Below are 14,279 nucleotides of genomic sequence, written 5' to 3' on the forward strand. Positions count from 1 at the left end.
ATAGAATCATAGAATCCCAGGGATGGAAGGGACCTCAGGAGACATCAAGTCCAGCCCCCTGCCCAAGGCAGGACCAATCCCAACTAAATCAACCCAGCCAGGGCTTTGCAAGCCAAGACTTAAACACCTCTAGGGATGGAGATTCTACCACCTCACTAGGTAACCCATTCCAGTGCTTCACCACCCTCCTAAGGACATAGTGTTTCTTAATCTCCAACCTAGACCTCCCATACTGTAACTTGCTCCAGGCAGTGCTGAGCATTGGGGAAAGATGGCACTGGGCCTGGCCCTGCTGCATGATCCCTGTCCTTTCCAGAGGCATGGAACCAGGTTTCCCCCCTCCTGCCCAGAGATGGGGGGAAGGCTGTCAGTTTCCCCTGTGAGTAGCTGTTGTTCATTTAAAATAAGACAAGGACACAAATGGCTTTGGATCTTCAGCCCTCACCTCTGGACACTGGAAAATGGGATTGATGTTGGAATGGAGCAATGGCACAACTGTAACATCAGAGATGAGTGACTAACAATTTACAATCGATTAAAGTGACATGTTGACTGGGGATTTTCTTATGATTTAACCAGGACCATGTCATACTTAGGAAATAGAATCTCCTACAGATGTGACTGCTCAATACTTTACAAAGTGTTTTGAGGTTTTTTTTATTTTTGGTTTTTTTTGCTAGCAGGAAGGGAAACGTTTCAGCTGTCCATTTCAGATAAATACAGACAGGCAAATACACATTATACACAGCCTGTTGTCTCCACTGACAGTGAGTTAAAATTCCCTATATCACATTTTACCTACTTCAAAATATATTACTTACTGGCTGGTCTATTTTTTCTCTACCGGACACAGAGAACGTGCAAACAGAAGCATGATTTGCTGCTGTGATTTCTTGATCCAGTTCTGTGCTGTAAAAGGCACTAAATACTCCTGCATTTTCCAAGTAATACCACTTTTGATTGGCAGCCCCATTGCTGTATTCTTTATATTTCTGTCAAAACATAAAAGATAAATCCTATTCCCACACTATACCATTCTGCTGTTCAGCATTTGGCATGAATGTTTTGTACTGCTTTAAAGAAACAGCTTGTTTTTCAGATTAGACTTTAAATACTCAAGTCATGTCTGATGCGTGGGACATTAAACAGCTCATAGTGACAAGTTTCAAAGGGGTAGCTGTGTTAGCTGGTTTCAGCAAACACAACGAGAAGTCCTGTGGCACCTTACAAGCTAACAGATATATTTGGGTATCCGTTTTCATGTACTGGATGGAGTCCATCTGACAAATGGGGCTCCAGACCACCAAAGCTCATGCCCAAATAAATTTGTCACCGACTCTTCGCGCTTTAAACCGCTCATGACATTATAAGTAAGAGCAGGTATTTACCCCAGTATCTTTGGCAAAAATCCCTGACACTCACTGTTGTATGGTGAATTGTCTAATCTTCTGTCATGGAGGTGGCCCCATTTCAGAAGGGGTACATGTATATAAGCAGTTTTAAAGTGGTGTGTGACCTTCAGTGTAAAAGGGGCATTAGAAACATAAAATGCTGCCAATAAAATAGACAATATTAAGGAACATTAAAAAGCAAACTACAGTTTTGACTTCTATGGTCTGGACTTCCATGGTCCAGCAACATTTGTATCCTTTTTGGCCTCCCTGTGGACACTCCTGGCCTGGAGCACTCCCAGGGAAAAGCTGAGCCCCATGCTCAGCAACTACTTCTCTGCCCTCCCACAATGCCACAAATGGCTCATTTGCAGTACTCGAGCTCAGGGAGAGGGGACGAAGCAGGATGGCTGCAAAGCCCCATGGACAAGGGCCAGAAGTACAGTCCTGCAATGAGTAACAGGGGCCAAGAACACTGCGAGCTCAGTGCTCCCCCATGGGATAGTGCTCCTGGTTCCCAACCATGGGGCTCCACAGCCTCTTCCCATGAGTGCATGCCCCCAGCGCACTTGGTCAATGCCAGTCCCTCTGTGGCTGCTGGAGCAAGCCCCACAGCTAGTGATAGCAGAAGGGCCAGCACTGATCTCCCCTGGTCCAACAGATTTCCTGGTGTGAGACTGGTCAGGTTCTGAGGATACTGGACCAGTGAGGTACATCTTGTAATCATAGGTACATGATCTGCTATCAACATCTTGCTGACAGAGAGATGGGCAGTCTTTAAACCTGGCCTTCTTTCAGGGTTCTGCCATCATGGCAGAAGAACCAAATAACTCAATGAAGTCATAAGTGAATGGAGGATGGGACGGATGGATCAGTGTTAGCGTGTAAGACTAGGACTTAGGAAACCCAGGTACAATTGCTTGCATCAGAAGGGTCTTCCCCTGTTACCTTGAGCAAGTCAAAGGGGGTATGTCTGCACTGCCACCCTAGTTTGAACTAGGGTGGCTAATGTAGGCATTCGAAGTTGCAAATGAAGCCCAGGATTTAAATATCCTGCGCTTCATTTGCATCTTGACGGGCGCCACCATTTTTAAATCCCCCTTAGTGCGGACTCCGTGCCCGCAGCTACACGTGGTACGGAGTAGGTAGTTTGAATTAGGCTCTCTAATTCGAAGTACCGTTACTCCTCATGGAACGAGGTGTACCGGTAGTTCGAATTAGAGAGCCTAATTCAAACTACCTACTCCGTGCCGCGTGTAGCCATGGGCGCGGAGTCCGAACTAACGGGGATTTTAAAATGGCGGCGCCCGGCAAGATGCAAATGAAGCCCAGGATATTTAAATCCCGGGCTTCATTTGCAATTTCGAAAGCCTACATTAGCCACCCTAGTTCAAACTAGGGTGGCAGTGTAGACATACCCATAGGCTGGATTGATTTGATGGGAATTAAGTACCTAAACACTGTCGAGGAGCTAGGCTTTTATCTCTCTGCTTTGTACTTATAAAATTAGGATAACAGCACTTCCTGACTGCAACAAGATTTTGTTAGGACAAACACATAAAAGATTGTGAGGCAGTAGTTCTTAACCTTACTGAGCCTGCACCCCTTTGGGTCTCAAAATATGTTCTCGCACCCCTTATTAAAAATTGTTGAAGTAGGTCAATTCTTTAAACCTAATATATATCATAAAAATTGGACATGTGTCACACCCCCAGAAAGGGCATCTCGCACCCCCAGGGGGTGCGTGCACCCCAGGTTAAGAACCACTGCACTAAGGAGAGAAACAGAAAAAAATGACAAGCTAAGAAAGTTGTGGGATTAGAAAAAGTTCCAATTCACAGTTAGAATGAACTCAGTGTGCATAGGTCTTTGCTTTTTTATGTAACCTTGCCCAAAATATTCCTTGGGTTGAGTCAAAGTTCATGTGTCTACCTCCTCAAACTGTAAGAGCTTTCCAGAAGTCCTGGGATTTGGTGTAATTTGCAGGTATATCCCAACAATGGGGATCTCTGCTAACAATACTTAATGGAAAAGGAAATGTCCACTCAGAATCAATTTATTTAATTTCTGTGGCTGTTCCCTTGTGATGGGAGGTCTGCCCCACACTGACTCTTTAAGGATTAAAACCCAGCCCTGAAAGAGGGCTGGAGTGGTGGAGCCATCAGCTGAGGCAGAGACAGCTAATTAGGGCCCACCCAACTGAGAGCAGTAAAGGGTTCTGGATGAAAGGAGACTCAGACTCACTCTTGCTCCAGCTCTGGAGCAGGAGGGACCTAGCTGCAAGGGAAGGTAGAAGCTTCCTTACTTACAGCAGGGCTCGGGAGAGGCAGGCAGATCTGGGGAAGCTCTGGCCAGGCATGCTCCTAGACTGTAGGGCTTGAAGCAAGGCCTGAGGCTACTAGGGCTGCAGGGAAGCAGCCAGGGCAGGCAAAGGCAGCAGGTCCACACTCTCTTGCCAATGAGGAGTGGCCATTTCAGACTGAAGTTTGCCACTGGGATAGGAGCTAAATGAAGACTGGCAGTAGGGTCACTGAGGCAAGGGTGGGCATAGAGGGTTGGAGGTTCCCTGAGAGGGAGGACCCCAGAGTGTGGGGGGCACTGTAGCAGGGCAGTATTCAGATGGGAGGGTGCCATGGTCTGGGAGGAACGTGGGTCCTAACATAAAGTGGTGGAGACATTAACAGGGAACAGGAGGTGTGACACCAGCTGAAAGGCGGTGCTCCAGAGCTGAAGCGCTGATTCCCCGACTATCTGGCAGGAAGCGCCATGGCAGCGAGTTATGTTATGTTACGTCACGTCCCTATATAACTATATACTGTACGTCATTAATTACAGGCCTATTGCTATTTTTCAAAATATGTCAGTGATATTTTCCCCCAATCTTTTCAGTCATTGTCAGCATCCCAAGTGCATATATGTACAGACACAATATTTTATATCATAGTTAGGGTGACAGTTTCTTCGGGTCTAGCATGCATCCTTGAATACAATGCAGGTGAAGAAATTAAAGCACCAAGAATCACTTTTGGCATATACAATAATTTAGTTCATGCACACAAAACAGTGTATAACCCTCAAGGGGAAAGAAGCCATTTCAACTACAACTTCATTGTGCATGGCAGCTGGCTATGTGAAATATGAATGAGAAACCATATGGAATTCAAGATTTTGCAAACCCCACACATTACTATTTGGAGTTCCTGATTTTTTCCCTGTAATTTCAAACTCCTGGGTCAATTTAGAGGGGAGAATACGTAAGATCTGAAAGCATCTAAACTGAAGTTGCTAGTATTGCCTTCTGCAGCCCCACCAAACATTCATGCTACAAGAAAATAGACTTCCTCTTGCCTCCCTTCAGAAAAAGGCTCTTTCAGAAAAAAGCATGTGTGGACGGGGAAGAGGTTGTTCTTTTGAAAGAAGAGGAAAGAGGAAAAAGCACAGGTGCTCTGATGGCCACTCAGTGCATAGTAATCACAGCTTAAATGCGAGATAGTGTCCATTCAGTGTGGACGCTCTCTTTAGAAAAAGCAGATCGCTTTTTCATTGTGCTTTTGCTGTGTATATGCTCTCTTTTGGAATAAGTTTTTTGGAAGATCTCTTCCAGAAAAGCTTCTTCTGAAAGAAGTCTGAAGTCTAGACATAGCCTGAGAACCACTGATGTACACAAAGAACAGAGCTGAATAGAAAAGGGTTCACTAGAATCATTTTAACATTGCTCACTTTTATTATATTGCTTGAACTTTAAAATATTTGTCACAAGGTCCTGATTCTGCAAGCTGTAATGCATGTGAATAATCACTTTCATGTAAATTACTTATGTGAGTAATGTCCAGCAACTGGCCTTAATTGCTGCAGGAAATAAAAGATAAAGCTGTCATGAAAAGAGTGGAAGCACTTACAAAATACAGGTTGGACCTTCCTGGTCCAGCACCCTTAGGACCTGACTGGTCCTGGATGAGGGATTTTTACGGACCAGATGAGGTCATTTCAAGCCCCCTGCTGCCAGCCCTGCCGCTATGCCTCTGTGGGCTACTTGGCTTCCCCCATAGCCCTGCTGAGCCATGCACCGTCTCCCAGGCCCCCACTACCCTGCAGTATGTCATGACTTTCTGATCATGGAACACCCGTGGTCATGCCAGACCACAGATGTTGCCAGATCAGAGAATCCTGGATTTTAGAGGTGCAACCTATACTTAAAAACCAAACTGATTTCCAGTAGTTTTTGGGAAATATACTGTATATATTTTATGAAATTGATTGCACTATTAAATGTCAAATTGCAACAGTTTTTATCTCATTGACTGATGTCATAAATACATTGGCAAAGATAACTGCAACTGTTTACACTCAATACAGAGAATGAAGCTGTAGCCTATATTTATCAATTGCTATAAAAACTCAGTGCCTCATCCTGACACAGTTACTCACAATTCAATATGCTGACTTTAAATGTTTCTTATTTTAAAATGAATGTGCATGAAACTTTACCTTGGCATTACTGGACTCCAAAATATAACTTTCATGTTGGTTTTATTGATAATGTATTGCATGAAATTATTTTTAAATCTCTGTAACATCTGTAGCCCATGGACTTCCTGTGTAATCTAGAGTATACATAACACTATTCAAAGAAAATACAGTAAAACTCCGTTGGTCCGGCATCTGATGGTCCGGCACTCCTGATGGTCCGGCACCATCAGGAACCCGGAAGTGCTCCGGGCAGCCGGACCATTGGAGCTGCTCTGCCCCCAGCTTCCCCGATTCAGCCGCTGATACTGACCAGCGGCTGAATCCGGGAAGCCGGTAGCAGAACAGCTGAAGTACTGCCGGGTAGGTCCCGTATCGCTGCCCCTCGGGGCTGAGGGACCAACCCGGCAGCACCCCAGCTGTCCCCGATTCAGCTACTGCTGAAATTGACCAGTGGCTGACTCCAGGAAGCCAGAGGCAGTGCTACTCTGCCCCAGCTTCCTGGAATCAGCCGCTGGTCAGTTTCAGCAGCAGCTGACTTGGGTACACCTGGGACAGAGCAGCTGGGGTGCTGCCAGGTGGGTTCCCGCAGCGCCGAGGTTTGGCGCTACCAGACCAAGCCGGCAGTGCCCCAGCTGCTCTGTCCCAGGCGTCCCGATTCAGCTGCTGTTGAAACTGACCAGAGGCTGACTCCAGGAAGTCCGGGGCAGAGCAGCTCTGTCTCGGGCTTCCTGGAGTCAGCCACTGATCAGTATCAGCAGCGGCTGACTTGGGTACACCTGGGGCAGAGCAACTGGGGTGCTGACGGGTTGGTCTCGCTGCGCCAAGGGTCGGCGCTACCCAACCAACCCGGCAGCACTCCAGCTGCTCTGCTGCAGGCGTCCCTGATTCAGCCGCTGCTGAAACTGACCAGCAGCGACTGAATCAGGGACTCCTGGGGCAGAGCCAGACTATCGGAAGGGGAGTTATGAGGGGGTCTGGGGTAGCATCCCCCACCCCACCCCAGACTCCTCATAGCCCCCCTTCCGATAGTCCGGCATATTTGATAATCCGGCACCCCCTGGGTCCTAAAGGTGCCGGATTATCGGAAGTTTACTGTATGATTTAAAGCAGATCTTGATTACCCTGAATACATCTGAATCCTTGGCCCACATCTAGCAATACAGCAAGAATTTTGTCTTTTCTTTTAAACTCAATCTCTTACCTCCAGAACAACAGAACACCCTCGTATGTCCGGTGTACTCTTTGAATATCTAGTCTGTGTCGTGGGCATTGACACTGCTAGCACTAGGTTTGGATCACTCATCAAATGAAATGTCCTAAAAACAAAAGAATAACAGTGACACTATACAGCAAAGATGTAACTATTTTTATAAGAGGCCTAAATTCATTAGGCTTTCTCCTAAATCAGCGAGAATACAGGAGTGCTGCCACCATAATGCACTCTTTTAGGAAGAAGCCCTGACAAAAGTATTATTTGCACATACCAAAATGCTGACATAGCCCTTGGTGGATTTGGTTCACAAAAAACTAGTTTATTTTGAGTTTCAGATTTACCCCAAACAGTACAAAGAACAGTTTGAGCAAACCAATTACAAACATAGTGGCTGTGTCTAGACTGGCCAGTTTTTCCAGAAAATCAGCCGCTTTTCCGGAAAAACTTGCCAGCTGTCTACACTGGCCGCTTGAATTTCCGCAAAAGCACTGACTTCCTACTGTAAGAAATCAGTGCTTTTTGCGGAAATACTATGCTGCTCCCGTTCGGGCAAAAGTCCCTTTTGCGCAAAACTTTTGCGCAAAAGGGCCAGTGTAGACAGATCAGATTTGTTTTCCGCAAAAAAGCCCTGATCACGAAAAGCGTCCGTGCCAATCTAGACGCTCTTTTCCGAAAATGCTTTTAACGGAAAACTTTTCCGTTAAAAGCATTTCCGGAAAATCATGCCAGTCTAGACGTAGCCAGTGAGTTTCTCTCTTTCTTCACAAAGGTTCTGGCACTATTTCTTGCCTGACAAGACACCCGCTTCCTTTCCCCAATACAATCTGCCTCATTGCCCCACTTTTGGAGAGCAACACTTTCCTCCTCTCAGCCTCAAAAAACACAAACAAAAAAACAAAAAACAAAAAACAAAAAACAAAAAAAGGCCTCAGGACCAAAGACAGGAAAAGATGTGCATGCTTCTCTCCTCTTCCAGCACACAGGATGGCTAGAGACCTCGCCTTTGACCTAGTGACATCTGACATTTTCTGTGAGTTCCTACTTGTTTCCTATCTCTCCTCAATGCTCCATGCTGGGCATGAAGTTCAGCCTGGGATAATTTCTCATGTACAGACTGAAGTAAAGCCAACGAAGTATGGTAACATCAAATCTACTAGGATTAGATGCTGTTCTCCAGATTAATATGAGAAAAGCTTGTCTGACTCAAACAAATTCTTATATTCTTAACTTTACATCCAGCTGACGGTATACAAATCACAGCCGATTACAAAATACAGGAGAAACAGACACAGGCTGTGTTCTTAATAGCATTCAGATTCCAACTCTTTAGCCAAATCCAACACACCTTCCTAAAAACAACAGAACCACCATATGCAATGCTGCTAGTCCCTCAGATGCAAGAAAAGCAAATCTGCCTGACCACCATACACCTGACTCCTGAAATTTTGGTTTGGAGATTAGCCAGTTTTCTTCCAAAGAGAGGAGACGGCAAAGGAGGAAGAAGATCAAATAGCACTGGTTCTACTAGAAAGACATTTACAAGTAAAGCGGTGGAGTCTGATCCTGTTGGTGGGAGGACAATGAGGTGGGACCGGAAGCTGTCTTTTGCTATGAACCCAGATAGACATCCAGGCCAATTTTGCTTAGCTTTAGGATTTAATGCAAAATAGTTGCAAACCCCAAGATAATAGATTTTTGGGGACATCTACCAATACTATTAACGCGCAGACAAAATAGAAAGATTTTAAAAGAAACACAGTTCTGTATTCTTGGGATCCAGGCATAACCTGTTGTTCTATATGCATTGTCCAATATCAAGCTACGAGTCAGGAGATTAAAAGGGGATGAAACAGATGGTGACGGACACTTATCTCTCTACCTCAACACTGCTGCTTTGATTGTATACTGTTAGTGATGGAACGATGCAGTTTCTCTCTTCGCAGGCCCACAACCTGTTTAATGTATCCGTTGTCATGCTGTTTCAATGGATTTCACTTCTCAGGGGAAAGAAGTGGAGGAGGAAAGATAAGTAGTGCACTGTACAGTAGTCTATTAAGCTAGTGGCATTTTAAGCATGCTCAGTATGTTATTGTATTAAAAAACGAATGATGTATGCATGCTGAAGTTTTCCTTTTCTGTTTTTGAAGGACACAGTATTTCTTAAATCAGCACTGGTCTGGAGCTCTGCTAGGAGTCCAGTACATTGCCTTACACAATCCATGTTTTGATCCTTTCTCCTTAGGCAGTGTGGACTATGGGGAAGACAGCACTTCTCTGGTTGAGTTAAGGAGCATTCATAGGCATTGTCAGGGATTCCCTTGACTGAAGGGAGTGTTGCTTTGATAATGGTCTATCTTGATAGCTTTTTACATTAGCGATTCGTTTGAGACTCTTTGTTGTAAATTAATGGCTAGTCACACAAGAAAATGATCAAAGAAGAACTATTGAAACCCTTTTAGAAATCCTAAACTGAGTTCTTTCCATCCAACATACTGAAAAATAACTTCAATAACTAGATAACAGTTCACAGAGCAGGAATTGGGTTTTAATAGATGATACGTATAGCTTCCCTTTAAATATTTAAACTTATATGTCAGTAAACACGCTTCTACCTGTCATATTCTCTCCATATCCAGAGCTGATTGGTATTATCAGGTTTCTTTTCCACCAAAACAACTTCAGTCCCAGCATGCAGGTTAGTATCCCGTACCCCCAAAACAAGTTTTGGGAATGCACGGTTTATAAGCTGTTTGTCTCTGAACACAAACTGCTGATGGAGAGCCTTCTGCATTTCTGCACTGAGCTTTGGTTGATCTCTGAACAAACAAAATTGTATTTAGGGTTAGAAACATGCTCTGTTAACTTATCATAATGATATAATGCTCACTGAAGTCAATGTAAAGACTCACAATTACACCAATGGACATTGGATGAGGCCCTATGTGTTTACATGTTTTCATACCTCCTCCCACAAAACAGCTGTTCACACAGCTAAATGAAGACCAGGTTAAGCACCTTTAAAAATTTGGGGGAAAGGATTATTTTTCAATTAATGTAAAAGGAAATTAGATATAAATGGGAGAGTTAGATCTCACTCTTTGTATATAATTCTAAAAGTGTATTGATTTTGTAAATTATCTTACAATGGTAAAGTCCTATTACTATCAAAAGGAGTTCTTCCTAAGCAAGGAAATGCATGATATGGGTGAATAAATACCAGGAAGCAGATCTTGCTATTGCTGTGACGTTTTTTGTCAGGATCAGTATCACATTCTCGAAAAGTATATCAAGTATAACTTCTGACCTGTACTTCTGAAACAACTCTGCACTGTCACAACATTCTTTATCCTTGTCTTTTGGAAAACTGTCATCTTCATCAAAATGATGGGAAGTTTTTTGCCAAGAATATTTGGATTTCTTATGCCAAGCATCTGTTTTAAGATGTGATTTTGCATGTGAATTACTGAAAAATATATAAACCACATTCAAAAACCAAGTGAATTTTTAAACATTAATTTGTGTTTTCTTTACAATATAACTAGAAGTAAAACAATTAGATCTTGCATTCTTGGATCAATGAGAAATTTTTCTGAGTAAAAACTGAAGGATTTGGAACATAATTCGTATAATAATGTCCATAGGTCTGGAAAACCCATTTGGGACGGGGCAGACAAGCCTTGCACTGAAGGGCAGAGGGCAGCCCAGGCCCAGCTGGCGGAAGAGGCCCCACCTATCCAGCCCTGCTGGGCATGCTCCCAGCAGAGCCCAGGTATAAGAGCAGAGAGAGCCCTGCATTTGGGAGAGCAGGAGGAGAGTGGAAGTGAGCAGGCAGCAATCCTGGTGTTTCTGCAGCAGCTGAGGCCAGAGACAGAGCCCACAACAGGCTCCAGGAGTAAAGCCAGCAGCCATCCCCTGCCAGAGAGACCGGAGCACTCGCAACTCCGACAGCAGCCCCGGCAAGTACTGACTCCGAGGCAAATAGACTACAGGGGAACCAGGGCGTGGTAGGAAGCAGCCCAGGGCGACGGACTAAAAGTGCGGCTCGGCATGTAGCAGCCGGATTCCCTGCCGAGTGGGCAGGAGCCATAGTCCCTGCCTAAAGGGCCCTGGGCTAGGAACCGGTGGAGCGGGAGGGCCCAGGTCCCCCTACCACCCATTTTCCCTGCCCTGGACAATCAACCCCTGGCCCAGGAAAGGCTTCTTTATTTACCATATTTATTTGCCATATTTACCCTGGTAGAGGCGCACTGACTTTGGGGTCTAGAATGCTAGAGCCGTATTTACCCCCTGTGGAGGGGCACTGACTTTGTGGACTAGACTGCTAGAGCCGTATTTACCCCCTGTGGAGGGGCACTGACTTTGTGGACTAGACTGCTAGAGCCGTATTTACCCCGGTGCAGGGGCACTGACTTTGGGGGCTAGACTGCTAGAGCCATATTTACTCCTGGTAGAGGGATATTGACTTTGTGGCGCAACAGAGGGGGGGGATGAGCCCCTCAACACCATTATAAGCATATGCTGTGAAATCCTAGACTCCCTGCATCTCACATTGATTTCCTTGCCTTGTACCTAGATACTCTCCATAAAACAGCCAAGATTTTTGTTCTTATCACTTTAGAAATGTCTTAATCACACAGAATATTACATTAGCATCACTGACGCTAAAATGAAGAGAAAGTCATGCTTTTGTATAGAATTGCATTAACTTCCCTTAGACTGGTAGACTAGAGCAGCTGAGCTCCCACTGAAGTTAACAGAAGGAATTACATTTGCTTCTCTGAGAGTTGACTCAGACTCTAGCAGAGTAGCCCCTTCAAGTATTCTTTCATATTTGCCTTGAGCTTATTTTACAAATTTGTCCAGTACTGACAATTATCTTCTGAGACAGCAACAATTGCTAGTGTCTGATTTATATTATTATACACGTTTATAATTGATTATTTGCTGATATGTACTATTTGAAGCCTCCCTTCCAACCTTTAATAAAACAGTGCCATCTATTGCCACAATTACTAAATGCAACCTCTTTCTAGAGTGTCACTAGAAACTGAATATACTTCAGGCTCTCCACATACCTCTGCTGCTTTAATAACTCCTTGCTTTCACTGTCTGAAAGAGTTATTTTTGTTTTTTGCTAATGTAATTATAATTAGTTTCAGTGGAATTTCGTTATACATATATTGGCCAAATTAAATAGATTTCAGCATTTCTGAAGCCAAAATCTGGGATACATTGCAAGTTTTCTTCCATTCCCTCACCAGCACTATCCAGTACATTTATTCTTCTGTCTTCCTGTCATTTGTCTTCCATTGCACTCCTGAGCATATATATTTACCACCACATTCTTATGTTCTTTATCTTGTTCTTCTTCTGCCCTTCCTATTACTGGCTTCAACTCAGATCTTATTTACATTCTTCCCAAATTCTGCCTGTAGCTTCCAGTAGATCCAACTAGCAAAGGCACTAGCAATTTCACATGCTAAGAAGGCACACAACTGATAAAAGCAATGCCAATATTGTTGCCAATTTGCAACTGTTCATTATATTTTTTTAATCAGCAAGTAATATGAAAACATAAACTGTTGCAACCTGGACGATCAACAAAAGTCCTTTTTCCTAGTATATCCATCACTTACAAATATTCATAAATTCATACTTAAATGCCATATTTAAATTTATGTAATACAGCTATAATGAAGCTATTTTGGATTACTTACATATATAGATCTGAATCAGCTTTTATATTCAGAAAAAATTCTTCTGTTTGATTTTCCTGCAATTCCTCACTTAGTTTTTCTTCAAAAGCCATAAGACCTCTATCCACAAAAAGTTTGGCTCCAGCAGCAATATTGCTCCTTACTTCCAAAACTAGAACTAAATGTAAGTTTATATAAAGTCATTTGCTGCTAAATACTTATAATTATAATATAAGTCTAATCACAAAGAGTAGCCAGCATGTTAGATGTACCAAAAGGAATGGAGTTATGTTGTGCAGGGCTTTTTGTTTTGTTTGTATTAACACTTGAGATTAGGCACTGTTGAGCCAGTTTGTGGCTAGTTTTGCTGTCTGCAAACTGGAAGGATATTTAACCCTTCCCTGCTTGTATTTTGTGGGGGGAGGGTGTAAGGGAGGGGGAGGGTTTGTAGACTCCATTCCACCATCTCTTAATTTGTCTCTGTGCTATATTTTTTCATTATAATGGTGTAGCTGTATCCTTAACTCCCTAAAGCACCATTGTGTGTTATTCATTACTGATAACAAGAGTTACACAAGTATAAAGGTATAGCACATCTGTAGCACCTTCCCCCCAAACAACTCAAATAATTTAGAAACATGAATCAGTTAAATTTCACGCTACAGGTTGAAACTCTCTTAAACGGGACTTTGGTCCGACAACACTGGACCATGGCTCTCCAGCGGGAACCTGGTGCATAGAGGCAGCAGGGCTGCCTGGCGCAGCAGCAGGATCTGGGCATGACAGCAGGCGCCCAGTGCGCAGGGGTGGCAGGCCTGTCTGGTAGGGCATTGGGGGCTGACAGAGCAGCGGGGCCAGTGATACAAGGGAGCCCGCGGGGAGGAAAGTGGTAGGACCAAGCTTGGATGGGGCTGGCAGCAGAGGGGGCCAGAAACGACCATCCCTGGTCCGGCAAAATCCCTCATCTGGGACGGGTCAGGTCCCGAGGGTGCCAGACCAGGGAGATCCAACCTGTACGTCTGACAGGGAAATACATATTCACTTTACGGATAGGGAACAAAACCACAGACAAGTTAAATGAGTTCAAGTTCACACTGCAAGGCAGTCACACAGCACAGAACAAAATTCTAATCATTTAGCTTTCAGTTCTTTTGCTTTAAGCACTAAATACACCACTGTTTGCTACTTCAATGGTTCACAGATACTAAGATTACTTTAATAACTATTTCTCTTCTACACTGCAAAATAGGGATATACTGTCATTCATACAGTGAAACATTTTCCCCCTGGCTGAGGTTTTTTATATAAGGGGGAAAAAGCCATCTTCATTAGGGCAGAGTGCAAGGATCTTCATTTTCCTGCAGTCCCATGGTAGCAATTTAACTATGCTACATAGAACATCTATAGATCATATATACTGCAAAAATTTTTAGTTCCCCTTTCAGCCTAACACTTATTTTATCATACATACATACATACATACATATTTGCTTAATGCCTAAAGATTTT

The 14,279-nt window shown here is 43.8% G+C and overlaps 1 protein-coding gene across 4 annotated transcripts in view; it reads right to left on the reverse strand.

Moving 5' to 3' along the window:
- Window positions 1-14,279, reverse strand: part of DCDC1 (doublecortin domain containing 1) — a 605,588-nt gene that overhangs the window by 78,989 nt on the left and 512,320 nt on the right. For all 4 annotated transcript variants that reach the window (XM_025187660.3, XM_075927786.2, XM_075927784.2 and 1 more), the window contains 5 exons: window positions 12,792-12,948; window positions 10,379-10,537; window positions 9,687-9,890; window positions 7,063-7,177; window positions 822-992 (listed from right to left, as the gene is read on the reverse strand). In XM_025187660.3, coding sequence (XP_025043445.1) covers window positions 822-992; window positions 7,063-7,177; window positions 9,687-9,890; window positions 10,379-10,537; window positions 12,792-12,948 — 806 coding nt within the window. The remainder of the gene's footprint in view (window positions 1-821; window positions 993-7,062; window positions 7,178-9,686; window positions 9,891-10,378; window positions 10,538-12,791; window positions 12,949-14,279) is intronic.

Source organism: Pelodiscus sinensis, chromosome 5 (assembly GCF_052426305.1).
Source record: "Pelodiscus sinensis isolate ZL-2025 chromosome 5, ASM5242630v1, whole genome shotgun sequence".
NCBI classification, from domain to species: domain Eukaryota; kingdom Metazoa; phylum Chordata; order Testudines; family Trionychidae; genus Pelodiscus; species Pelodiscus sinensis.